The 24,836-nt window shown below is 42.4% G+C and overlaps 1 protein-coding gene across 1 annotated transcript; it reads left to right on the top strand.

Annotated features, from left to right (window-relative positions):
* Nucleotides 1–1,485: 1,485 nt before the first annotated feature.
* On the top strand, nt 1,486–15,505 carry POPDC3 (popeye domain containing 3). The gene is made up of 4 exons (XM_063389721.1): nt 1,486–1,663; nt 10,740–11,476; nt 13,191–13,299; nt 14,241–15,505. The coding sequence occupies exons 2-4, from the start codon at nt 10,986–10,988 to the stop codon at nt 14,568–14,570; spliced, it is 930 nt and encodes a 309-aa protein (XP_063245791.1). The 5' UTR covers nt 1,486–1,663; nt 10,740–10,985; the 3' UTR covers nt 14,571–15,505.
* The last annotated feature ends 9,331 nt before the right edge of the window (nt 15,506–24,836 follow it).

Raw genomic sequence — 24,836 nt, 5'->3', positions numbered from 1 at the left:
CCCTTTATTATCATTCCAGTGAAGAGTAAATACAATGGGCAAATTTATGCCTAATGCAACCGGGGATAAATCTGAATAAGTGCTTTCAACTCCACCCAAGTATAAAGAACAAAGAGTGAAAAAAAATGAATCATTACTGCCTCCATTTTGCCAATATAGAAGTCTCTCAACTTATACTTCTAAAATTAAACTAGTTGTGAAATAGCATAAACTAGTTGTGAAAAAACATGCCTGAAAGGTAAGTATTGGAGCTGCACTGCAAACCCCTTTAAATATTTCATTAACTACAAGAACCTTAATATATACTCTAATAGATGTACAAAAATACTTTTTTACCTCAAAAATAATAAATATAAAAATAAGTACTGCAATCAGATAATGAAGATTTGAATATATGTAACTCAGGATAGCCTAAAGTGCTCTGGCTCATTGCTTTCTCAAGTTTTAAGGGAATCAGTTATTCCAAAAATGTGTGCATCTTCTTCCTTGGCAAACACGGAGTTAGCAAATCCTTGAAAATAAAGAATGCCCTCGGGAAAGCAAGTTCTCAGAAGCGTTGATCGCTTTACCTAGAGCAGGACAGGTTGCTCTGTCCTTTAACTTTTGGAGAAGGTGCGGTCAGTGCTCTGCCCTGCATCGTCCGCCGTGGGACCTCAGAGCTGGCCACCGGCACACACAGGCTTCTCCACTCTTACTGCTTAAAACGTGTATTGCTTATGCTCCACTTACTGACAAATAGCTTCTGTAGTAACAGCAGTTGCACATTTAATAGGCTGTGTTTTTTTCTGTCTTAACAACTTGTAAATCTGCCTCCTCCTCCTCCCCCGTCAATAAACTCTCTCTCCCCGAGACACAAAGTGGTGACCAGAACGAGTGAGTAGCGAGCACACGGAAAGGCTCACGCAGGACACCTCCGTGTTCTTGGGGAGGCATTTGCTTCTTCCCAAACGAAGTGACAGAACCGCGTATGAATGGTGCGCCAGCCTTGTGATGAAGGCGATACTGAAGGCGTGCATCTCCCTTCTGAGGAAACACCTTGCCAGGGTGAGTAGGTGAAAGGGAAGAGAACAGTAATTTCACTTATTCCAAACCAGCAGCTGCAGACAGTTCAATCCCAGACAGCCGCGCCAGCAGCGGCAGGTTTGGCGTGCCCGTCCAGCCGGGCGCTTGGGCTGCGCTCGCAGCGGCTTTCAGTGTGCCCAAGCTCAGGGCTCTGACAGTCCCCGAGGGCGCCCGGCCTCCCCCGTCACCCGCCGACGGCTTCGGCGCCCACCGGCGGCGCGGCAGCCCCGGGGGAGCGGGGCCGCCGCTGCAGGAGAGCTCCGCGGGAGGGGCGGCAGCTCCCGAGCCGTGGCTGCCCCGGCCCGGCCCCGCTCCCCCGGGGCTCCCCCCGGGCTGCCCCGGCCCCGCTCCCCCGGGGCTCCCCCCGGGTTGCCCCGGCCCTCAGCCCCGGGCCCGGCGGAGGCGCCTGCGCGCTGCGGCCGCTCGGTGTCGGTGCCGGCCCCGCTGGCGCCGCCCGCAGCTCCCGCGGCTCCTCTGCCTATTTTAGTCACAGCCGCGGCTCCGTGCCCGCCGCGGGACGCGGGGCCGCCAGCGGCGACGAGCGGCAGCCCGAATCCGTCCCGTCCGGGCGGCCGGGAAACTTTCCCGGGACGCGGGGCAGGTAAGGGGCGCGGGCAGGGCGGGGGCCGAGCCGAACCGAGCCGGGGCGGGCAGAAGCCCGGCGCTGCCTCCGCCCGCCCCCCGCCGGCGCTGTCCAGCCAGGCAGCGCCGGCAGCGCCGCCCGCTCTGCCCGGGGCCGGGGGCGAGCGGGGCGGGGGCGCCTCCGGCAGCGCCGCGCTCCGGGACAGCCGCGCCGGGGCAGGGGCGGCGGCGGGAGCGGCGGTCCAGGGAGGGCTGCTCGCCCCGAGGACTCGGCGGCGTCCTGAGCAGGGGTTACAGGGGGTCACTGTCCCGGGAGGGAAGCCCTCCCTCCCTGCGTGCCCGGCGGGGGTAACCGGAGCTCCCGAGTCAGCCCTGCCTGAAGTTGGAGAGCTTTGTCGTGTCCTCTCTAGAGAGGAGAGCGACGCGCTGCCCAGCGCCTCTCCTCGCCAGGGCTCTGTCTGAAGTGGGACCCCTCGTTGTGTGTCTCGGGCTAGGGTTTGTCCCTTAGATCAGCGCGGTTTCTGATTCTGCCGGGGTGGTGCCGTTCTTTGACAGAAGAGCTGGCTCGGGGAGTATCTATACTGTCACAAAACCACCTCGGAATCCGGGGATTTCTTCCTCCGGCTGAGGGTTTGCCTCGTAGGTTTGCGTTATTTGATTCTTCTCCCTCTCCATCAACTAATGATAAGAGCAGATGAACCCTGAAATTGCATTTGCAGTTGCTCCTTTCCAAAGATAGAAAGAGCGACACAAAGCACTCCTCTTCCCCAAACTACAGGGCTTTTTGCCAAACACATTCTTACAAACTGTAATATTTTATCACATCTTCTTCATCTGTTCTATAAATCTTTGTGTGCCTTTAGACTGTCAATCACTTTATGGGCAAATATTTTATGTAGCAGATCTCTTGTAATTCTGAATCACAGACCACCTGACAGTGTTACAGAGATGCCACTGATGAAAGCTGGGTTCCAGAACGAGGAACTTGCTAACTTGGTTGTTTAATGGGAATATGATTGTATACATACAAGTTAAAATGTCTTCACTGACCACAGCAAAGCAAGGGATGGTTTCCACTTCTGCACAACTGGTCCTGTTCAGGCTTTCCACAAAGTTCTGTGTAGTGCCAAATAATAAAGTAGCTTAAAATGTCACACTTTAAAGAAATGCCTTGCCTGCAAAATAGTAAGTATGCTGCAAGTCCTCCAGTGAAACAGAAGAAAATGGTAGCTGTGGTCAGTTGTGGTTCCTGACACAAACTTTGCCTTCACAGATATCTTCAAGCTTTTATGACAAAAGTTGAGAATAGTCAGTTTATTAAGGATTCAAGAAAAGCATTGTTAACTGAAGCTGCATTTGATCTTTCTATTAAGTGTGTGGGTTCTTCAGAGAGGGGATTTTATTTTGTCATTTTAGTGTGTTCCCCCAGTTTGCGAAGAAGAGCTCAGGTCAGTGTCTCCAGATGACGATAGCTAACCTATGTTTCTCATCTGACTGGACTCATGGCTCATGGCACATCTCTGTTAAGCCGGTTGTACGTGCAGCTTTGGTGTGGTGAACCAAGCCTCTTTTTTGGGAAATAAAGTTCACGTCAGGTGGTTTGTTTCATGGGAATACATTCCCATTCAAAGGCACTACTGCAGCATACAAACTCATTTAAGTGGAATTTGCCGAGTTCAGCTGTAGTTCATTAAAACACTTTTAAAGCTCCTGTGAAATGTGTCTTGTGGACACTTTCTCCAATGTTAATTTAAAAATTTAACTGGAGAGAAGCTTGAACTTGTACTTCTTTTCAAGTTTTATTCTAAAGCACAATAAAAAAGATCCCCTGAATTGTTTTTCGGTAATGCCATTCAATATTCAAGAGCCTTGCTCAAATTTATCCAAGTACTGGTGATCTTAAAAAAAAAGTCTGACTGTCATTTCATATACATGTTTCTAGGAGCAAAAGAACTTTAAAAAATGAAAGAGGGAGATTATACTTCTTAATTTGGTGGGAATACTGCATCTACTTATGGTTCATTAATTCTGATTCAAATTGAAATACATATGGAATTTTTTTTCATTTCAGACACTATCTAGATGATAAAATAGACAGCATCTTCAACATTGGCTTTGCAGCCACAGAGGGTTGCATTGTGTATTTTACAGTGATAAATGAGGAATTGTTGAAGTACTGGAAGTTGTGTATAGTTAGCTGGTCCTTAAAATAATTAAAGATAAATACCAGCTTCACCGTATGCGGTGCTCTTAAAGAGCCTTAAACTGTTCTTTCTGTGTTATTGTGAGGTTTCTTTTTCTCTCAAGGCCTCCCCTGCCCAGCTTTTTTCCACTTCCTAAAAGGATTAGTAGGAATTTAAGCAAATTTAAGGCAGAATCAGGCTTTTCCATCTTCACCCAAACAAGCTTAATGAATGGAAAATCTCATTAAACATCTCCTGTTGAAGAGCTGTTCTTTGGAGACAGCAGCTCTGCGTCTCTGCAACAGGGAGATGTTGGTGAGGAGGACCAGCAGTCCCTGGCCTCGTGCTATTTGGTGGGCTCTTCGTGTGGAGCATTGACTTCAGTGTGGAGGTGACATTGGGGTGTCTCCAGGGTTGGGCAACAGCTGGCTCAAGGGGCTGCTTGGTTGAACAAACTTAAGTGTGGTTTCCTAAATTCTGCCTGGCCAGAGCAGGGCTTTGGCCCTGAAAAGTCCTGCTTGGCTGGTGGTCTTGTCTCAGAGCTGCCCTGAAGGCAGCGAAGCACCACTGGTGGCTGGACATGCCCCAGTTGCCTATTCTGCAGCTCTTAGCATTCCCAGAAGGATTACTGTGTGGGAAGGTATCACATCACATGGATGATCCCAGTGTGGCGGGTCCAGTTTGGGAATTGCAGCCCAGGGGGGTACTGGAAGGACTAGGAAGAGTGTGGTGTGACTGCTTTTCCTAAGGCCTGAGACACTTTACCTTCCATGTGACAGCCCCTGCTCGGAGCACTGATCCATGGGAGAGACAGCGATGAGGCATGAACGGGACACGGGGTGCCTGCCTCAGCCCGAGGGAGTGCTAATCCATCTCCTCCCGTGAGCGTGCTCCCAGTGACTCTTTTGGACTCGTGTGGGTGGGTCACTGGCTGCCCTTCTCGTTGCAGCTGTGATGTTGTGCAGAAGGGAGACAGAACTGCACTGCAGTCCCTCTTCATTCTGCCATGAGGATGCTCACCCAGGGAGTGGGATCCTGAGGCTTGGTTGCTCGGGTTGCAGGCTCCATGGTAAAGTATTCGCATCCCTTTCTTTGAACACATCCCTTTCTTTGAATGCATCCCTTTCTTTGTAAACCATTCACAGGAAGGGATGCTGGCTCCACATGGAAGAAGATTTAGCTTATAATGTCTACAGGAGGAATAATTTCAGAGATATACCTGTCTTCAGTGTTTTCTGCTGTCTAAAATAGCTGTTAGTTGGTGTCTGAGATAGACTTCTGTTTTTCTCTGGGAATACCAGCTCCAAAACTTTCTAGGTATATACAACTTTTTTATATCAAGTAACTCAAGACAAAAACACAGGAGATATTGTTGCAATCATTTAATATGATTTCTTGTAGCATAAAAAATAGAATAATAATAAATAATTTTTTTCATAATAGTACACCCAAATTTATCTTGGGGACCAGACAGTGTCTTAACTTCTTTAATTCCTAGCAAAGGAAGTCTTTAAAGCCATCCCGCCAATTAATTACCTTTGCTATGTATGCTTGTGTGTCCTTGAAATCTGAATATATCTAGTTTTATAGTGACTGATTATCTTGATACCGTTGTCTTTTAGATTGGGTCGTCCTTTTCTTCCTCATGTTCCTTCCACCATCCTGCAGGCTGCATTTTGTTGGGGAAACCTTGTGTTTTCCAGTATTGTAATTACAGCTTTCTCTAGGCTATAGTCTCAAGAATTTCAAGGTAAATGTAGCTTGTGTTGTTGGTTACTGTCCTCCTTGCAGCATGCATGTTCTCACCACAAGTGGCTCCAGGGACATTTTGTCACCAAAACCAGCTGGTTTACCTGCCCATACTTGCCTAGAGGCACGGAGCCATAGCTCTCTGTAGGTGCTGAGCTTCTCTGTGCCCTGAGTTAGACACTGCATTGCAATTAAGAGTTTGGTTCTCTTGATTCCTGTGGGTATCTAGCCCCACATGCAGAAGGGAAGTAGCTTGGGGGGAATATGCCACAGGAACAGGGATGGGGAGCATTACGTGTCAGTGGGGGCCACAGAGGGGATTCCAGTAAAGGCAGTGGAAGGAAGGGGTGTCTCAATTGACATGTGCCTTTGCATTGCATGTGAAACTACTTGATGAAATTAAGGAGCAGTTTCTTTTTATAATCTAAATGATGTTAGACCAGATGTAATTTGTAAGCCTAGAGGGGGTGCTTGGAGCTCTGGAAGGGGGGGTGTGTCTAGGCCAGGAGGACCCCCCTGGCTGGAGGGATTGCCTTGCCCCTGGTGGAATGCTGGAGTGTCCAGCCAGGCTGTGACTCCTAGCTCATGTGTAAACATACACACTGCAGTGTGCTGAATCCACCACAATCTCATCTCAGGCAAAGAAGTGTATATGCTGTAAAGGAAAAATCTTTTGCTTCCAAACCTGTAGCAAACAATTCACCCATGGTTGCATGATTAGCATGTATAGCTCTATAGCCTGTCAACATGTACAGTGTGAAAGTGCTGAAGGCTTTCTTTCAGAGTACTCGGGATAAGGCAGCTAAAGAATGGACTATTCAAACTCTGAATAGCTTTACTTTTGACTTAATTAAAAAAGACCAAAGAGAGTTCTGCTGGTGGCCTCTGGGCTTTTAGCGTTTGTTTTTTGCAGGAATTATTGTGATCCAGACACAGTAACTAACACTTAGAGCTTCTCAGGGTTGAATTTGAATCATCAGTAACAAAAATGGGGTAAAGTACATGGTTCTCGAGCAAATCAAAAATATACATAATAGGTAATGCTTTGTGTGAACTCTGCAATGTAGGGGGGAAACACCCATTTGAGGAGGGGGAAGATTCTAGTTTGCATTTGTACAATGCAAATTCTTCCTGTTTTGACTGGCTTAGTGTACTGTTTATATGAAATTTTAAATTTCCAGCAGGTATCTATTTGGTAGCATATAAGTGAAATACTCCTTTTTCTGCTTTGAAACGACAGGAAACTCTGTGATTTTAACACTCTCTGAGGACAACTCTAGTCCTCCCAGCACTGCTGTTTATTTTAAAGAAGTCCATGCCACTGTAAATTGCTCACATCTCTAGTCTGGGCTGATTTTTCTCATCGCTTCATCTGCTGCTGCTGGAGAAGGTGGGATGTGTGGTGTGCCAGGACACTCTGAAGCACGTCAGTAATTCAGCCTGTGTTGGCAGGGCACATCTCTTTCCTGAGCTGGGAGGACTCATCTTGCATGGAGCTCGGGTTTTGGCAGCCTACAGATGTCAGCCTGTGTCACTCTGATTTGGGCAGTCCCAGGGCAGGGAGCGTGCTGTGCGTGCTGCTCCTTCTCCACAGGCAGGGTGTGGAGTGGGAAGTGCTCAGTGTTTGCTGGGGAAGACACAGTTCTTCAGCCTTATGAGCCAAGACACGTGCCTTAAATGCAGTTTCCTGCTTGCTGGATCATCACCGTCAGATGAACTTGTAGCAATAACTGTTCACCTCAGCCAGGGCAATTGAAGCAGGACATCAAACAAAGCAGAAGGCCAAAGCACCTCAGTGACAGGATGCTGTCCCCTCCGGGTGCTTACAAAAGGTGACGTGGTGCTACTGGGGAGGGTGACTCAGTTGGTATCGCAGCTGTTTGGTTTTTAGGTTTGGGGGATTTTTTTCTCCCCTACAACCTCACTTGCAGTAGATGAATGGCCTAATTAGAGTGACTATTCCAAAGCTCTCAAGAGTTTAAATTTTAGACCTGTGGGAACTATAAAGAAAAATGTGAAAGGCCTTTTCTAGCACAAAATACCTTTCAAAATTGGAAATTTTACTATACTAAGGCCCATACTTATTATTGTCTCTCCTCTATTTACAATTGCCAACAATTTTTAGCTCCCAAATATTAGAATAAATTCTTATTTGAGAGGAGCTGCATCCTCTCTTTCTGCCTGCAGTTTGCTGGAAGCAGGTGTGCCTGCTCTTCACCATAACCCTGAGAAATCAGTCCCACTAGGAGTAGGTTTTGTCAATATTTCCAGAGGGTCTGGGTTTGCCTGCACACCTCGTGTAGCTCAGGAGATTGCTGTGTTGGTAAGGCTGTGCTGTGGGCTAGCACTGCACTTCCTCCTTTGCCCTTCCTCTTGCCTGGAAGGAGAGGGGCCCTCTCCAGTCTGGGGGATGCTGCAGCACAGTGAAAGTTCTCATTGTGTAGACCTGTTGCCATGAATTTTCCTGGTTTGCTAAGCGTTCATATTAAAGGAGAAACGTGCAGTTTCTCACGCTGGTGAATTGTAAACACAGGACCATGTTTTGTAAATATTGGCAATGTTATGAATACTTTCTCCAAGACAAGGGGAGGTTGAATGACAGCCTCCTGGACCAATGTGACAGGAGAGGTGGCGATACCCTTCTCCAATCCATGGTCACCTTGCCACAGGTATATAATGGAAAAATAAACTAAGGGCAGGTCTTCTGCCCTGCTGCTCTGTTGCACCCAGATCTGTGTCCCCAGTCTGTTTTCCTGGTTGGGCCTCCACGGTGATATAGACCTACTGGAATAAGTGGGAATTTTCCACACAGTGGTTTTGGAAGACAGGTCCCATTCTGAAAATGAACAGTTACAAATGCAGAACAGTTTTCTCAGACTTTGTTCTTGCGTATTATGACCCTATATCCGTGTCCTGGTGGTGTGCTGTTCTTTCCAAATTATTTTGGCTCATCTTGTCATGAATAGATGCTTTACAGAAACACTGTGAGCTGTAGTGTGGGCAACTGAGAATGCAATAAGTGAATTAAAAATTGTACATACGTTCTGTGAAGTTACTATTATTGCAAATTATTGCAATGTGTGGCATTGCATGATGAAAAGATGTTGGTAGCGTAAAGTAAATTACTGATCCACCATGGTTTTGTTTGTGGCATGCATGCAGTTTCCAGTGTAACTCCTCAGTCATAGTTCCCTTCAAAACACTGATTTTTATAATTTTTATTTAGAAATTGGGGTCTTCAATAAAACTGCTTAGAGCAAAATATTGGCAGGAGAGTAGAATAACAATAATCCAAAATCACTGTTATCAGTGATTCTGTTTTAAACAAACAATCAGTCAAACAAAAAATTTCTGCCATTGATTTCTGACTGTGTAATAGAAATACTGACTGGATTCAGAACACAAAGTCTGGGAACTGCATGTTCCAGTTTTATTTTCGTCTGATCCAAAAATCTTAAACCCCTTGATCACAGAAGTACCATCTAAAATTCCTCATGATCTTACCATACCTAGGTAGCTTCTTTATAGCTGATGCAGTTTCCACCTCCCAGTCTCCAAGGGATAAATCCTGCACCTGAGGGGAATCCTGTACCGCAGGACAGCATTTAGATAAAGAAACAAACTGAAAAGGTTATAGCTGTAAACTACCATATTCTTGTAATGCTCTTGTAATATTCTTACACTGCAGGAGGATTTTGAGCATTGTAATTTGGAGAGATTCTGTGCTCCTTAGCTGTGGCATTTTTATGGACCACTGACTTTTCTATCACCACTCCCAGACAGGAAGAGTTTCCACCTAACTTGTTCTTCTGAGCTCTGCTGCTCAGTTGTTTGGGATTTTATGTCTTTATTTAGTACCAGTGTTATTCAATCAATTATAGCATTAACGTTGGGGTTTGAATAAACTTTAAAGAAGTAATGCTGTGATGGCTAGGAAATAATGATACAATTTTTTTTTATTAATTTCTTAGACCTGTCATTGTAAAAGAAGCACCACTGAAAGCCCTGATGGATGATTTTGGATGCTTCACTGCAACAGCAGTGCTTTTAAAGTATTGACTTCTGTGGCTCTTGAGAGGGGAAAAAAACCCCAGCTACTCTGATATTCTAGAGAATCTGATAATTCTGATAACAAGATAGTTCTTAATTTCCTTGCTGTTCTACCAGGAAAAGAACCAGACCGTAGGAAGGTTTTGGAAGGTTTCAGTTCTGATTATATTACACCACTAATATATTCTGGCTTTGCAATTTCTACCATGTATAATCTCACATTGAAGTATGTATTTTAGTTTTAAAAGACAGATATGGAAAGCTGGTTTTGATTTTTTGTTTTTAGATATATTTTGGAGTTTCTTTCTTGCTTCTTGGTTCTGTGTTTTCCTTTTAAAACTCCTAGGAATACATCACTATATGAAAATGAATAGCGTGTTTCACATTTTAGAGTGTTGAACGATAAAATTATGTGGTCCATGGCATGAAATTCTATGATGTAGAACTTTGAATGTTATAAAATTGCTTTGTAAATGTCCCTTGAGTCATATTTTGCAGGGCTATTTACTTCATGTTCTAATAACATAATCTGTATCAAAATGCCTTTAAACTTTGTGGTCCTCGTTATATATGACAGGGATTTTTTTTCCTATTATCCTTGGAGTAGAAAAGACCATCCCTTGTGACACTTGGGCTTTTCTTGTGGTGTTTGGAGATGGAGTTTGTTGTCTCCAGGAGCAGAGAGCAGCTTTGCTCGACCATTAATGAGAATTATTTGACTGAAATCTAGAGGGAGATGGAGGAGGTGAACAAGGAAGAAGAGTTCTCTGTCTCTTCTTGTTGAAGAGCTGGGTAGGACATTTAGAAAGGCTCTCAGGGAGCAGGGTCTGGACCAACAGATCCAACTACCTTCTCGGCAGTGAGGCTGGACAAAGACTTGTCACAGGGTGTTGTACATGGATTCAGTGGCAGTTTGGTGGTTGCTGCAGGGATCACAGATACAGAAAACATGATCTTCAGCTGAAAGAATATTAAATTTTGATCCTGGAATCACAGAGCTGCAAGGGTAATTACATCATAATGCAGTCTGTGGTTTTTGGCAATAAAACTTTGATAAAATTTAATTGATGAAAATAATTTTATAAGTAATTCATCTTTTCTTCCCTTGTCCAGATCAGATGAAGCTACAGATGACATGACCAAAGTCAAAACAATGCATGAACTGATGAGAAACAGCACTGAGAATGTTAGCTGCTTAGTTGCTGGAAATCCAAAGTGCGACTTCACTACCAAAAGAGACCCTGATGTTATCATTGAGCAGCGTTTGCAAGAATGGAAAACCAAAGGAAAACCAAAACTAGCTGCATCTCATAAGTAAAATTTTTCAAGATTCAACTGAATGAAAAAATTATTCCAGCCATGGGAGAAAATGCAAGTTTTTGGGAAAGTTTGATATATGCACATCCTACATGTACCACTTGGAAGCAAGAGGCAGAGGGATCTATCTACCACCTAGCCAGTATTTTCTTTGTTGTGGGCTTCATGGGTGGAAGTGGATTCTTTGGGCTTCTCTACGTCTTCAGCTTGCTTGGACTGGGCTTTCTCTGCTCCTCTGTTTGGGCTTGGCTGGATGTGTGTGCTGCTGATATATTCTCCTGGAATTTTGCACTGTTCGCGATATGCTTCGTCCAGTTCGTTTACGTTACCTACCAAGTCCGGAGTGTTGCCTTTGACAGGGAATTCCAGGAACTCTACAGTGCTCTCTTCCAGCCTCTGGGAATTTCCTTGACTGTGTACAGGAAGATTGTCTTGTGCTGCGATGCAGAAGTGATTACCCTGGAGAAGGAACATTGTTACGCCATGCAGGGCAAAACCCCTATTGACAAACTGTCCTTGCTTGTGTCAGGCAGGTTGGTATTGCTTTGTTCAGGTTTTCTGAAAATATCTTTATTTTCCTCTCCTCATTGAAAATGAAAGAAAAAAGAAGAAAAAGCCTGATTTGTGTCTTGTTTATTTATTTTCCAGTATAATAGATTAAATATGAATGGCAGTAATATAAATATTAATAGGTTAAATACATTTGTCTAGGATAGCATTAGCATAAAAACACTAAGCACAGAATCTGTAATAGCATAAAGAAAAGAATTTGAAGTCATTCTTTTCCAGGCTGCTGTATCATAGCATTTAATAGGTTAGGCAGAAAAAGGGAATAATTGTGGGTTTTCTAGGTTCAGGTTATGGCTTGCTGTCTATCTGCTGCCTAACTGTTGAGTACAGCATCTGTCCTATTTTTCTTTACTAGTATCATCTGAAATCGGACAAAAAATTAGTTAAAAAACTGAATATACTGAGATAAGCTCTGTTTAATAGAGATCTTGACTTTGATACAGATTGTATTTGGTTGCTTGGGGTGGGAGAAGAGTATCTGTAAGGAAGGGAAAAAGATTTAGAAGTGCCCTTTCTTTACAAAAGGATGTAGTTGAGCGTTATCAAGGCTTGCAGACCTTGGTCTACAATTACTGTATATTGTGGCCCTGTGTTAGACCCTGAGGCTGTAAATCCACCTGCTTCTACTCCCTGCTTCCAGGAGAGCCTTCTGGCAGTTTTGCTGATGCTTTCCTGCAGGGAAACATTAGCTTTTGTACTGTATGCAAAGCAGGATGCAGTACCTCGAGAGTAGGTGGGACACTCAGAGGTGATGGACACGGACTGTCCTTGATGGGACATTTGGTGGGTGCTTTTGGCAGCTTGTTGCATGGATAGATGGAACTTGTAGGCAGCTTGACACTCAGCTTAGGACTACTTGCAATGAACAATATGGATGATGGGCAGTTTTCCTTACACTCTGGTTCAGAGCATTCCAAGTACCTCATGGAAGTTGCTTTTGGTCTTACCAAAGGAGAGGTATCCTTTGTTCTACATGCCCAGCCAGTTACTAATCACCCAGAGTTCTTGCTGCCCTTCACCATGTGGTACAGGGCAACTTGTGTGCCTTCAAATTTATATGTTATTTAAAAAGCAGCAAGGAAAGGAAATTTTTCTTTGGCATCTTCAGAAGGCCACAGCATTCACACAGAGATCCCGTACCTCCAGGATGTCCTTCTGGCTCCAGATATGGTCCTGTGCCATGTAATTCCTGTTAAGCATGGAGAGAGGCTTACCTAACACATGCCATGGGGCACTCCTGCTTCCCACTCCCAGTTTTGCCACACTGTTCTCTCTAAAGTGTATATTTGCCAAAACTAGAAGTAAATCTCATGGTGTTCAGGGGAAGCAGGTAAATGCTGTTACTGGCATTGGTCTTTCACCTCTCCAGTGCATGATGGCCTTTTAATGGCAAAGCTTGTGCATCACTGCACAGACCTACCACAGAGAGAATAATGTGGTTTGAATAAGGCTTGGGAAGATTTCCTTTTCAGTTACACGATTATCTTGTAGTCTCTTTCAACTGCCTGAGCAAGTTGGGTTCAAAACTATAATTAGGATAATGTTGGCCATTGGTTGCTTTTTAATGCTTTCAAAGCTTTCTTTAAATTCCTCAGATAGCAGAAATAGCACATTCTTGTAGTAGTCATTGCTGATGTACAAGTAGAGACCACAAATTAACACATCTTATCTTGGTAGGATCAGAGTGACTGTTGACGGGGAGTTTCTGCATTATATTTTTCCTCTTCAATTTCTGGACTCTCCTGAATGGGATTCACTGAGGCCCACAGAAGAGGGAATTTTCCAGGTAAAAGTTAAGGGATTTGTGGTTAGGTTGTTTGTTTTTTTGTTTTTTGGGGTGGTGGTGGTGGTTGTTTATGTTTTTTGTTTTGGTTTTGGTTTTTGGGTGGTTTTTTGTTTGTTTGTTTGTGGTTTTGTCCTACAGGAAATGGTGCAGGTGCTGTTTGATTTAGAAATGAATTTATTCAGTTGTGGGTTTTGCTTGTGATGCTATGCAAACAAGGGGCATCCCATTAGTTTGGGAAGCCCTCTTTATCAGTTGGACTGGTTTTGCTGTTTGTGTCTTGTTACAACAAGGAAACAGGGGTTTCTTAAAGCTAATCAGAGGTAGGCTCTGCATTCTCTGGCTGCGCTGATGTTCAGCCCTGAGAAGCCAGGTTTCCTGGGGGTGGGAAGAAGCCGGTGCTGAAGAGGTTTCCCAGCGGGAGATGAGCCAGGGTAAGACGTGCCTGTGACACAGCTTGGCACGGGTTACGGCGTGGGACACGGAGTCAGCAGGGGCTGCCCCTGCGCTCTGTGAGCCCTCACACTGCTGTCACTTGACTGGCACGCTGGCTCCTGTCTGTATTGGATCTGATGTCTGCTGTCACGAGGACAAAGGGCATTTGTTGAGAGCTTTCTTTAGACCTGCCTTTTCAGCTGAGGCTGCCAAGAGTGGAGCAGGGAGTGCAGGGCTGAACCAGGGCATCCACGTGGCACTGAACCAGGCGTGCCATATCGGCACAGGCATATTGTCATTGAGGCTGACTGGATGTGATCCCGCAGTGCATATCCAGTCACCTTTCTCACTTGTCTTGTGCATCCTGTCACCTCCTAGAGCTCTCTGGCTCGGTTAAAAGGCTCTAATTGCAGTAGACAGTTCTGCTGGGAGAGGGGGCTGCCTTCTGAGCAAGGGCAGCAGCAGCAACACCACCTTGTCACCTGGCTGTTCATTTCTCTCTTCTCTAGGTCACACTCACAGCAGAGACAGATTGTCGGTACGTGGCCTGGAGGAGGAAGAAGCTCTACCTGCTGTTCGCTAAACACCGCTTCATCTCTCGCCTGTTCTCAATTTTAATCGGGAGCGACATCGCTGAAAAACTGTATGCCCTGAACGACAGGGTGCACGTGGGGCAGGGCTTCAGGTACGACATCCGCCTGCCCAACTTCTACCACGTTGCCCTGCCGGAGACCCCCCCCGTGCAGCCCTGCCAGCCCTCCCACCGCCTCCAGCGAGGCTCCCCCCGGCGCAAGCCCGCCGCGGCCACAAACTGCGGCTCCTTCCTCGCACCCTCCTAGGCGGGAAAACCCCGCTGCAGCCGTCCCTCAAAGCCACGAAGGGAAACGGAAGGTGCCACAGCAGAAGGGCAGAGAGACAAAAGCAGATTAAGCCAAATTTGACTGACAAGTGCCATTTATGTTAGTTGGAGTAGGTTGGATTCCCTGTCTCAAGCCAGCAGGTTGGCTTCTGCATTTTGACTGTCTGTGCAATATGTTTACTTTCTGTTGATACTCCTGTTGATCTCCATCTCTTTCATTTTGGAGGAGAACAAATCATAACAGTCTGAGATCTTATTGCAATTGTGGTGGCCTCTGTGGTGGTGTGTTGTTTTGTCACTTTGCTGTTTTTTTGGGGTTTTTTTAAGCAAGCCCATGGTATTTGTAATTATATTCGTCTCAAAAAATTTTGTCACAATGAAGTATAGTCACAATAGTCAATTCTGAAGTTGTCTTCAGAACATAGTAACTTGCTTATGTTGTTCTTTTTTATGCCATGCGAATGTTCTCTCAATTTACATGACTAATGTTGCAGAAAAAAGACTAAGGAATATTGTGTTTGTTTCTTAAAGAAATGAAAGATTTTGAAATGCACAGCAATGTTGTTAAAAACTCAAACAAAACAAAACAACAAATTCTGTCCCATGAGTAATTGGTTTCTCTGTGACTGTCCTTAAGAGGTATTACATGAAAACAAACATAAGTGTCATTGCTTGCATTAGAAAAACAAAAGAGCTGTAACTGCTGCAAATACAGCTTAGGGAAATTGTTGTGTAGCGTTTCTGATAGAATGTGATGCCATAGGACCTGGGCTTCTGCAGTGTGAATGCCCTTCGTGACATGTACAATAAATAATGTTAGTCAATCTACTGCCAAATCATTGGAGTTTGTTATATAATATTCTTCTTAGCTATGTTTGTTGGGAAGAGACTGAAACAGCTGCAGCAATAAATACAAATTTTAACTGACATATCCTTGTTTAGCTTCCAGAGTCACTTTTCTGTGCCTATGAAATTCTTGATTTAGGAGATATTCTCTCCCTAATTCTGTGGTGTTTTAATGAGATAAGGGAGCCTCAGATCACACTTCAGTAGGAGAGAGTTGGTTTCGACCCTTGAGGTCACTGTGCCTTGAAGAGAAGTGTCTGAATGTCTTTGCTAACTCACCTTTCTGCTGCTCTGCCTGATGCCTGCCAGTAATCAAAAAGTAAGAAGCATTACTATTTTATGAGAATGGATTGCTGATTGATATGTCTGGAAATAGATAATATTTTTAATATTTTAAAATTGCTGGCCTGTTTGGTAGGATGACCCTTGTGTGCTTCTCTCTGTGTGGGTATACATATAGGTTTAGATCTTGGGAGTTGTTTCTGGAGGACCTAAGATGATGATACAATTGTACACTTGAAGGATAATCATGCAGTATGTATAAAAAAGCTATTAGGAGTGATGTGAAACACTACCTGTTTGAAGGATGTTTAGTAAGAGAAGATAAGATTGTAGAAGTTTTGCTTTTAGCTTTATGTTGCTTCCTCAAAGAGGAAAACCAACCAAATATAAATACCCCAGAATGCAATGTGATAATCCCTAAATCATTCTCATAACCTTTTCTTGCAATGTATTCTGTATGTACTGCTTAATGCATGAAGTCCCTGAGTCACAGAGCTACTTTGTCTTGGCCAAAACAGAACTGGAAAAAAATGCAAAAAGTTCACTGATGGCTTTTAAAGACCTGTTCAGATGATAACTAAGGCACAGAGAGCCAGAGACTGGCAGCATGTAGTAAGGATATGCATCTGTGTAACAGTCTACAAACATAAGAATATTTAAATGCATAAAAGAGACCTTATTCTAGATTTAGGTATCATATAAATAATTTATTAATGTTCTCCCTGGTTGCCTTGAATATTTGGTTTTGGCCTATTTATTCAAGAAAACTTGTCTTTACCAAATTCTGACCCTACTAAAGTTAATTATCTTGATCATCTTCACTTTAAAATAGGACCAAGGAGTCTTTACTCACCCAATTTCTATATCCAGCTTATATAGTCTCTTTGAGCAGTAGCATACTGCATAGAAAGGTACTGAGGAATGATGGGTGCTTCATGACATACTTTGATGGTTTTTTCTTTGTTGTGACTGTTGCATGCCTTGGTTTCTGTCACACACTTTCCAAACACAATCCTCTCTGATGCTTTTCTCTACTGGAATTGGTTACTGTCAGAAATCTCTACCAGGACATGACTGAGTCAATATCTGAACATATTCTTAGCTAATCTTGTTTAAGTGTTGCTGCTGTGCTTTCTGGCCTTTGAGTCATTTTTTAAAAATTGTTTCTAGTTTTCCAGCATCTGTTTGAGACATGACTAGCAGAACATTTCAGCTGTAAAATTCAGCTGTGAAATAGAGATCTACAATAATGTAAGTACACACAGAAGGGCTGGAAGACAGATGTTCTCTCTGCCTCTGTTTTTATTTTAATCTGGACAGTACTTCTAAAACATACAGTGAAATATGCTCTGGTATGCGACTCATAAACCAGTGTTTTGGAAGGGCTGTATAATCTATCTAAGTGAAGACATACTGGGAATGATGTCATTGAAATTAGACAAGTTTTGTGAGATCATAAACACCCAGTCATGAGAGAGCTGGGGTCTCTCAGCCTGGAGAAGAGAAGGCTCCAGGTAACATCATATTGCAGCCTTTCATTACTTAGAGGGGCCTGTAAGAAAGATGAGGACAGACTTTTTATAGCAGGGCCTCTTGTGATAGGACAAGGGTAATGGCTTTAAGTTCAAGGATATTTTTAGATATAAGGAGGAATTTTATTATTATGAGTGTAATGAAACACTGAAACACGCTGTCCAGAGAGATGGTGGGTGCCTGGTCCCTGGGAACATCCAAATTGGATGGAGCTCTGGGCAACTTGATCTATTTGAAGATAACCCCACTTATTCCAGGGGGTTGAGCTAGATGGCCTTTAAAGGTCCCTTCCAAACCAGACCATTCCATGATTCCATGATTATTTATTGGTTAATAAACATTTGGAGCTAGATGAAGTTACCCAATTTATGCCTGTGTTACTACTCAGAAATAACTGTTAGTGAGGTTATCAGATTCCTTCAGAGTTGGTTTAAACAAGTGGATATTTGAGTCCATGCTGCTGTCAATGAGAACTTTTCTTGATCCTGCAGTGATTCCCCTTTGCTCACATTTTACATTTTTACCAGCTCCATAACCTTCTGTGGTGATATGTCTACATTTATATGCTGCTGTAGATAAGAGTGGCAGAATCTGTGCATGTGATGTTGTCATTCATCAGTGGATTTTCTGAAGCTTTTGTAGTTATATGGACATCACTTTGGAATTGCCCTTACAACCTGCAGAAGGGTTCAAATTTGCTGCTTAAGGTAAGAAGCTGTGTGGCCTAGGACAGTCCAAAACAGAGGGGGAGGAGGAGTAGAGGAAGAGAGAGCTAAATTTCATACAAATTTTATCTGAGAGAGGTTTATTTTAAATTAGACTTCTGGCAAATTAATTTGTTGAATGCAGCAATATGTAATTAGAGCTTCAAAGCAAGTCTTTTCTACTTAGGAGCATGGGACTGACCTTGCAATTCTTTCATTATGTAGTATTATTTTTAGCTACTAATAGTGTAAGTACAGGTAACAGGTTCCATCATGCAACTCCACTCAAAATTACAGAAACTATGGAATATCTGGAGAGGATGCATCCCAATGTACTGTTGTAGCTAAAACACTGTGCAACTAAAATTTTAGGTGCTTAAAGAAAAAGGTTATTTTATTCAGTTACCCGTGATAACAGAGGCTGGGCTTTGTGGCTTTATGGCCCCCTGAGGAGGGCCATCCAGAATCTATGTTTTCAGGAACTATTTTCCTTGCAACAAAGCAAATTATACATATAGAGATATGAGCACCCCTAGGATTAAACTGGGGAAGCTGAATACATGCTTGGATGATATTGAACAGATTTGCCATACCACAGAAAAGACATATGCTTGCAGTAATTAAATAATATATTGATGTTACATTTTCAGGAAAAAAAAGTTCTCTACAGATTTTGCTTATTGTGAATGATAAATAGAAGACATATTTGGTCTCAATGTACATGAAAAAATAAAACACAATATTGTGTTGCTCATAGGAACAGATATTGCAAACCATGTGTTAAAAGTGAAACAAATCTGCCGCTCTTTATATAGAAGAAAACTATTTAAATAGGAAAGGAGAAAATTAATATCTATTTGTTGAATTCAGACATGACCAGATTAATATTTTTTCTATTCCTGTAATAATTGAATGCATATTTTTCCCCTCTAGCTGTTAATGCATAACAGATTTTTTTACTCTACAACAAAATGAATACCATATTAAACTGATTTGTTAACACCTCTTGAAAATTTTTTCTTTATTTACATTAATATGCATTAAAAAATAATAGGTTCAGGGCTCCTAAGCAAAAACACCCTTTCTTTCTGTTTGCCTAATTCAGATTAACTTTCCTTTCTTGTAGATTTTTTAATCCCATCACTTTCTACTTGCTGTAATTCTGTTTCTGTGGGAATCAAAAGATGTATTGAACTTGACATGTAAATCAAGCCACCTCATGCTGATGAATCAAACCATGTAGGTGGAGCTTCAGCAGCAGGAGTGTGTAGGAGAAAGGCAGCACAAGCATGTCATCACTTAGCTCTAGATTTGGGGTTGTGTCCCAAACCATGGCTAGCAATGCCCTCCTAGAGGGTCACTTGGCAGAGTTCTGCCAGCCAAGGGTTTGGACCCAAACCATCTTTCTGCAAACTACAAATGTTGTTAAACCTTGCTCTGGAGTTGAAAAAAAAAAAGATGGGACCTTCCCAAAACCTTGTGAGAGCAGAAGGATTTTTATAGCAGTTATTATTCTGCTGTGGATTCACAGGCAATATTTTTTAAATTCTCAGTTGACCTGCAGCTCCTAATTTGAGGGATTGGTGGAGAATTGTAGGGACAGGACTATTTCACTACCTGAGCAGGATTTTATACAGGATCTGATACAAATGGTGATAAAACATAGATGACCAAGAACTAAGACATCAAAGTCATATAAATAAACAACTTCAATAAAATAATGGTGATAACTATTTCAGCAGTGAATCCCATACTTGTCATTGTATCCACTAGTAACTGTCCACCTAAACTTGTCTAAATCTGGGAGATGTAATAATTTTCTAGGAGTAGAAGCAACATTAGGCTAAGAAAGACACTGAGGCAAAAATCCCATTCAGTGGATAAATGCTCTAATCATGTAATTGTATAGAAGTGGGCAGCAGCACCCCCTTCTATAGAAACTGCACATCATAGGCAAGCATCAAAGCATCTCAGAGCTGTGAGAGGAGATGAGCAGGTTCCTGTCCCCAGGCAGGGATTGTGTGGGGTGATCCCAAGCAGCCTGCAGGAGTCTGGACTCAGTGGGGAGGAAGCACACATATCTCTTTAATATTTTCCATGTGTGGGCTTTAGGAAGAGTGCAGGACAATCCAGATACTCAATGCTGTGCTTGGACTTCCTGTGCCCAACTGTAGGACATGGCTACAAGGCAGGTAAGATTTAGGATAAGTTTAAAACACTTTAGGTATGACCCTGTATCTTCCCATCTGTGTTCTTGTACACTGGGTAAATGAAAAGCAACTTAACCCATAACAAAAGTGAGCCAAGCTGGCTCACATCTGCCAGGATACCCCAGGATGGGTATCAGGAATTCCTATAAAACCACTGTTGTGCTGGTTTTATATTCCTTGCTGTGCTTTGGTCAACTAACTCTGTCACACTGAAACCTTCAAAGCTTTTATGGAATCCAGCTGTAGTAGCTATTCTATTTTAATAAGAGATAAAATATCTTGAATACTTATTTAGAATATGAAGCAAAACTGTTTTCAAACTCTGTTTTCATTTACAGAGAAGTTGAGTCCTCTCAAATGATACTTTCAAGCAGATCTCACTAGTGAGGGGAATGAAGTGCTTCTTAAAAACAGTCAGATATCCAGCACTCTGCTCTATTTATCACTGGGTCTCCATTTTATTATTTGGTTACAGCTTTTCAAAAAGATAGTGTTCTTACAGGAGATATGTTCATTATAAAAATAATTAATGAGTACTTGTAGAAAAAAATACTGATACATAAAATATTTTACATTGGTTTTGATTTAGAAACTATTAGTATCTTTTTGTTAACTATATCAATTTCCAATTTTGTTCCAAAAGTGCTTTTTACAGTGGTCTATGTACTTCAGCTACATGCAAAAGCAATAATCACATATATATGTATGTTTATTGCAGTCTGTATCCCTGCTTTTAACCCTATATAATAGGGTTTTGTTAGTTGTTTTTTTACTTTATGGAACAAAGAAGTATAATAAACACCATTCGGAAGACTGGTCTTATTTATTCATTGAACTCAGAAGAAAAAATGTATGTTTTAAATTCTGTATTTGCTTTTATTCCTAAAGACCAGGGTAGCAAGTGGCAGTTGTGGCATGCTCTAACTCAGCACACAGGTTGACAGTCCTTTACAATATGCACAGTTTATTAAATTTTAAAAAGCTATCTCTTTCCATTTCAAAGTTCTTCTGAGCTAACCTATTTACCTTTTCTTTCCCCTCACTGTGGACTATTCTCACTATCACATCATGCATGTTTTCTCTGTCACTTGTTACAAAAATTCCTTAGACTCATGTTCAGCCTCTCCCTACTTCTTTTTTGTCCTTGTTCCTCAAGTTTTTAAGTCAAGTTTTTTCATTTTATTTTTCAGTTCTGTCTGTCTGGAGATGTTAAGCACTGTTATTTAATTCCTTTTCATAACTTTACATAAAATTCTAAATCCTTATCAATAATTTTTAAAATTCCTAGAAAATGGCTGATAAAGATGCAAATATGCAAATAGGTTCAATCCTAGCCTTTGTTTCTCAAAAACAACCAAGGTAAATATTAAAATGCACTGCTCAAAAAGGATTAATACTGCAGCAAAACATTAATTGTCACTGTCCCAACACCCGAAAGCATCCATACGTGTGCACTCTGACGATATCTGTGATTCCTTTCATCTCTACAGCCACACAGACCCATACAAATTCATTGGGATCTCTGTAGAGAGACTGCTGAGAGCTGCAGCTGAAATGTATTTACTTCAGGATTAGTGCAGACAGCTCTCCATGGTTGTTTTGAACTTCATTTGTGCCTGGAAGCTGTCCAAAAAGGGAACAGAAAAATGACAGCCAGTTCACCCAGGGCAGCCAAATCTGCTGTAGTGGAGACCCCTAAAAATGGGCTGTCACCCAGGGAGGGGACAGATGCAATGCAAAAGCACGGCTCTATTACTTGTCTTCCAGTTCTGTATGAAGAGCTGCCTCACGTTAACAGAGAGCAATGTGTTGATAACTATTTGTGTTCCAGGCAAGCAGCGTGGTCAGATTCCATATCTGGTATTCCCCTATTTGCAGAAAGAAGCAAACCCCCAGGGACAGGTTCCCATTATTCCCCAATGCAGTTAGCAAGCTGCCCTTGCAGGGCAGTGACAAGCATTCCATGGCTCTGCTTTGGGAAATCCAACCCATTTTATATCAGCTGCCCTGTTTTTGGGGCAATCATGTGATTTAGGTAGAACTAGAGCAAGCATAGCAGGCCCTTTTATCAAGTCCCAGAAAAATCACTTGCACGCAGTTCATAGAAATTGTTTACTGAGCAATTTCAAATAATGAACATACAAAATAAAGTGTCAGCAGGGAACTGCTCATGCATAATTTGGGAACAGGGATAATTGTTCAATGTGATTGAATAAATTGTTTACTGCACACAGTTTAGATAACTTTATTGGCAAACAATTTTACTCTATCCTTATACCTCAGGATCATGTACCCTTTAGATAGACATCTATGTCAACTATCTGTTAAACTTTGAATACTTTGATTATTTTAGAAAAAAGTTGGCTCCTGGCTCTAAGCTGGCAACAATCAATTATTATACTATTAGTCAGTTACCTGGAAGCCCTGGGATGTGGTGTTTTATATCTTGGATTCAAACAAAAAGATAGCCCTCCTTGTATTAACAGGAGACACCCTTCCTGCAGGCCTTGCACTGGAAGAATTGCCTGACTATATATATCAGAAAATGTCTGTCAGAGGGGCTGAGGTAAACATGCACTGGAATGCACATTCTCCTGTTAAATAAACCTCTAGAATACTAAAGAGCTGAGAGAGTATTTGTCGTTCACAGTCTCTTCCATACAAACTTCTTTCCAATAAAACATAATTCTTGAGGATGCTTTCAGGCAAAACCCATATAAATAAATTTTCTGCAGAAAATGTGTGTGATTTTTCAGTTGTATGGCACAAAATTTCAGCAAGTGGGATGGGATTTGCTGGAGTATTTCATCCCACTCCAGACAGTTGTCAAATACACACAGGATGAATTACTTTCTAAAGGAGCCCACTTACGAAGCCTGTGGAGGGAATTTAAAAGATTAGTTTAGAGTTGATGCTGAGTACGCTTCCTGAAACTATAAATGGAAACATTTCATAGATCTTGCCATTGTCTGAAAATAGCCCTGTCAGCCTGGCACATCTGGGATCCTGAATACAAAGCATTTGTTCTCTTTAGTGAAAACTCTGCCTAAAAAAGGCTGTGACATTGAGCTCCCATTTGGAAGAGGCAAAGTACTTGCAGTTTCACAAGAAGTTTCTTACTCATCTGCTTAACAAAGTTTTCCAATGCCTGGCTAGGCTAAACTGGGAAACAGGAGAGGGAGGTTCAGATCTCAGCTGTGCCTCTGAAGTCCTGCCTGTCCTCTTCTAAGATCAAACACCTTCCTGCATTAACAGCAGGATGATATTTTCCCTGCAATCCAGAAGAACAGGTAGGCACCAAGAGGTTAAGGTGTACTGTTGTGGATGACAAAGCTGGTTGCTAGAGATAAGAAATAAGACTGAGCAATTTGCAACAACCATGTGCCATTTTCTACTGTGGATTTTACTGTGAAAAATAACTTTGTAACTGGAGAAAGTACTTAAGCTATCAGGAATCTAACAGCAGAAGAAAGACAAGAAACCTGCCTCAATGAACAGCTGTAACACCATTAGACCTTTCTGCTAATGAAATGCATCAATTCAACACAAATCTCCAAAAATTGATCTGTCTGTCCAAAGCCAATTTCTCATTCTGTGTAAATGCCAACAGTTTTTATTTCTTGCCTCTATCAGATTAATTTATATTAGCAGACTTCAAACTACCTGCAGCTTGTTGACAAAGATAGGTTAAAGCAGTCTTTATAGTGATTTAACAGTGGGACATTAATTTAATTAAACCAGCCCATTCTCCTACAGTACATGACACCTTAGTTTAAGGGGATAAATTCTACTTAGTACTTTTAACTTAGAGAATGTTTGTTATCTGTATAAGTATAGGTAATGTTACCTAATATTATCTGTAAACTAAAGGCAAATAATTTATTATATAAAAAATAATATAAAAATTATATAAATTAATGGGATTCTATTAGAGAAAGTTGCTCTATGCACAGGTGCACACTCTAGCACAAGACTAGGGTCTGTCAGAGCCATGTCTGTGTGCTCCACCTGTTTTATGGTCCTCCTGGAGAGACAGGGTACAGGGGCATCTCTCAGATGCTCTCTCATTTCCCTCTTCCTGCTGACAGCTGTACTGGTAGATACCACCTCCATACAGTCTTGATTTTTTCTGCCCTGCTGCAGAGGGGAAATGGCATTTAATCATGAATATACTAAAATATGAAGATCCCAAGAGACTAGCTGCAATCAGGACAAAGCTCTACACTATCACATGGCTGCAAATGTTGTTAGTTCGTTGCCAAGCTTTCCTAACAAACTTTTTTTTTTTTTTTTGCATTGGGCTAAGCACACCCTTTTTACCACCAGAGCTTCCCTCAAAATTAGCGACGACCTAGAGGGTAAGAGAGAGGTACAAAGACTTTATGGAAGACACAACCAGTAGAACAACGCGTGCTTCTCCAACGCATAATGTTCAGTAACACACTAGAAAATGCTTAACACGTCGGTTTGGATTGGGATAGGACCCGCTGCTTCGTGCAGCTTTTGGAAGCTACTTGGCTTTGCTCCAGCAAGCGTAGCTGAACCCTGTCAATCTCAAACACATGCTACATGCTATCACTCATGACCATTCCTGTAGCCATGCTATCCTGACTCGTTCTTCCTACCCTTTTTCCTGCTCACTTACTCTGCATATCTCAGGAAAGAGAAGGT

This window comes from Prinia subflava, chromosome 2 (genome assembly GCF_021018805.1).
Source record: "Prinia subflava isolate CZ2003 ecotype Zambia chromosome 2, Cam_Psub_1.2, whole genome shotgun sequence".
NCBI classification, from domain to species: Eukaryota; Metazoa; Chordata; class Aves; order Passeriformes; family Cisticolidae; genus Prinia; species Prinia subflava.
This window is presented reverse-complemented; position numbering and strand designations above follow the sequence as displayed.

Bases quoted from the DNA above. Each gene is read 5' to 3' on its own strand.
- POPDC3 (XM_063389721.1), top strand. From the start codon at position 10,986: ATGGGAGAAAATGCAAGTTTTTGGGAAAGTTTGATATATGCACATCCT. The intron at 11,477-13,190 runs GTTGGTATTGCT...TTATCTTGGTAG, and splicing joins TCCTTGCTTGTGTCAGGCAG to GATCAGAGTGACTGTTGACG. The intron at 13,300-14,240 runs GTAAAAGTTAAG...TCTCTTCTCTAG, and splicing joins CAGAAGAGGGAATTTTCCAG to GTCACACTCACAGCAGAGAC.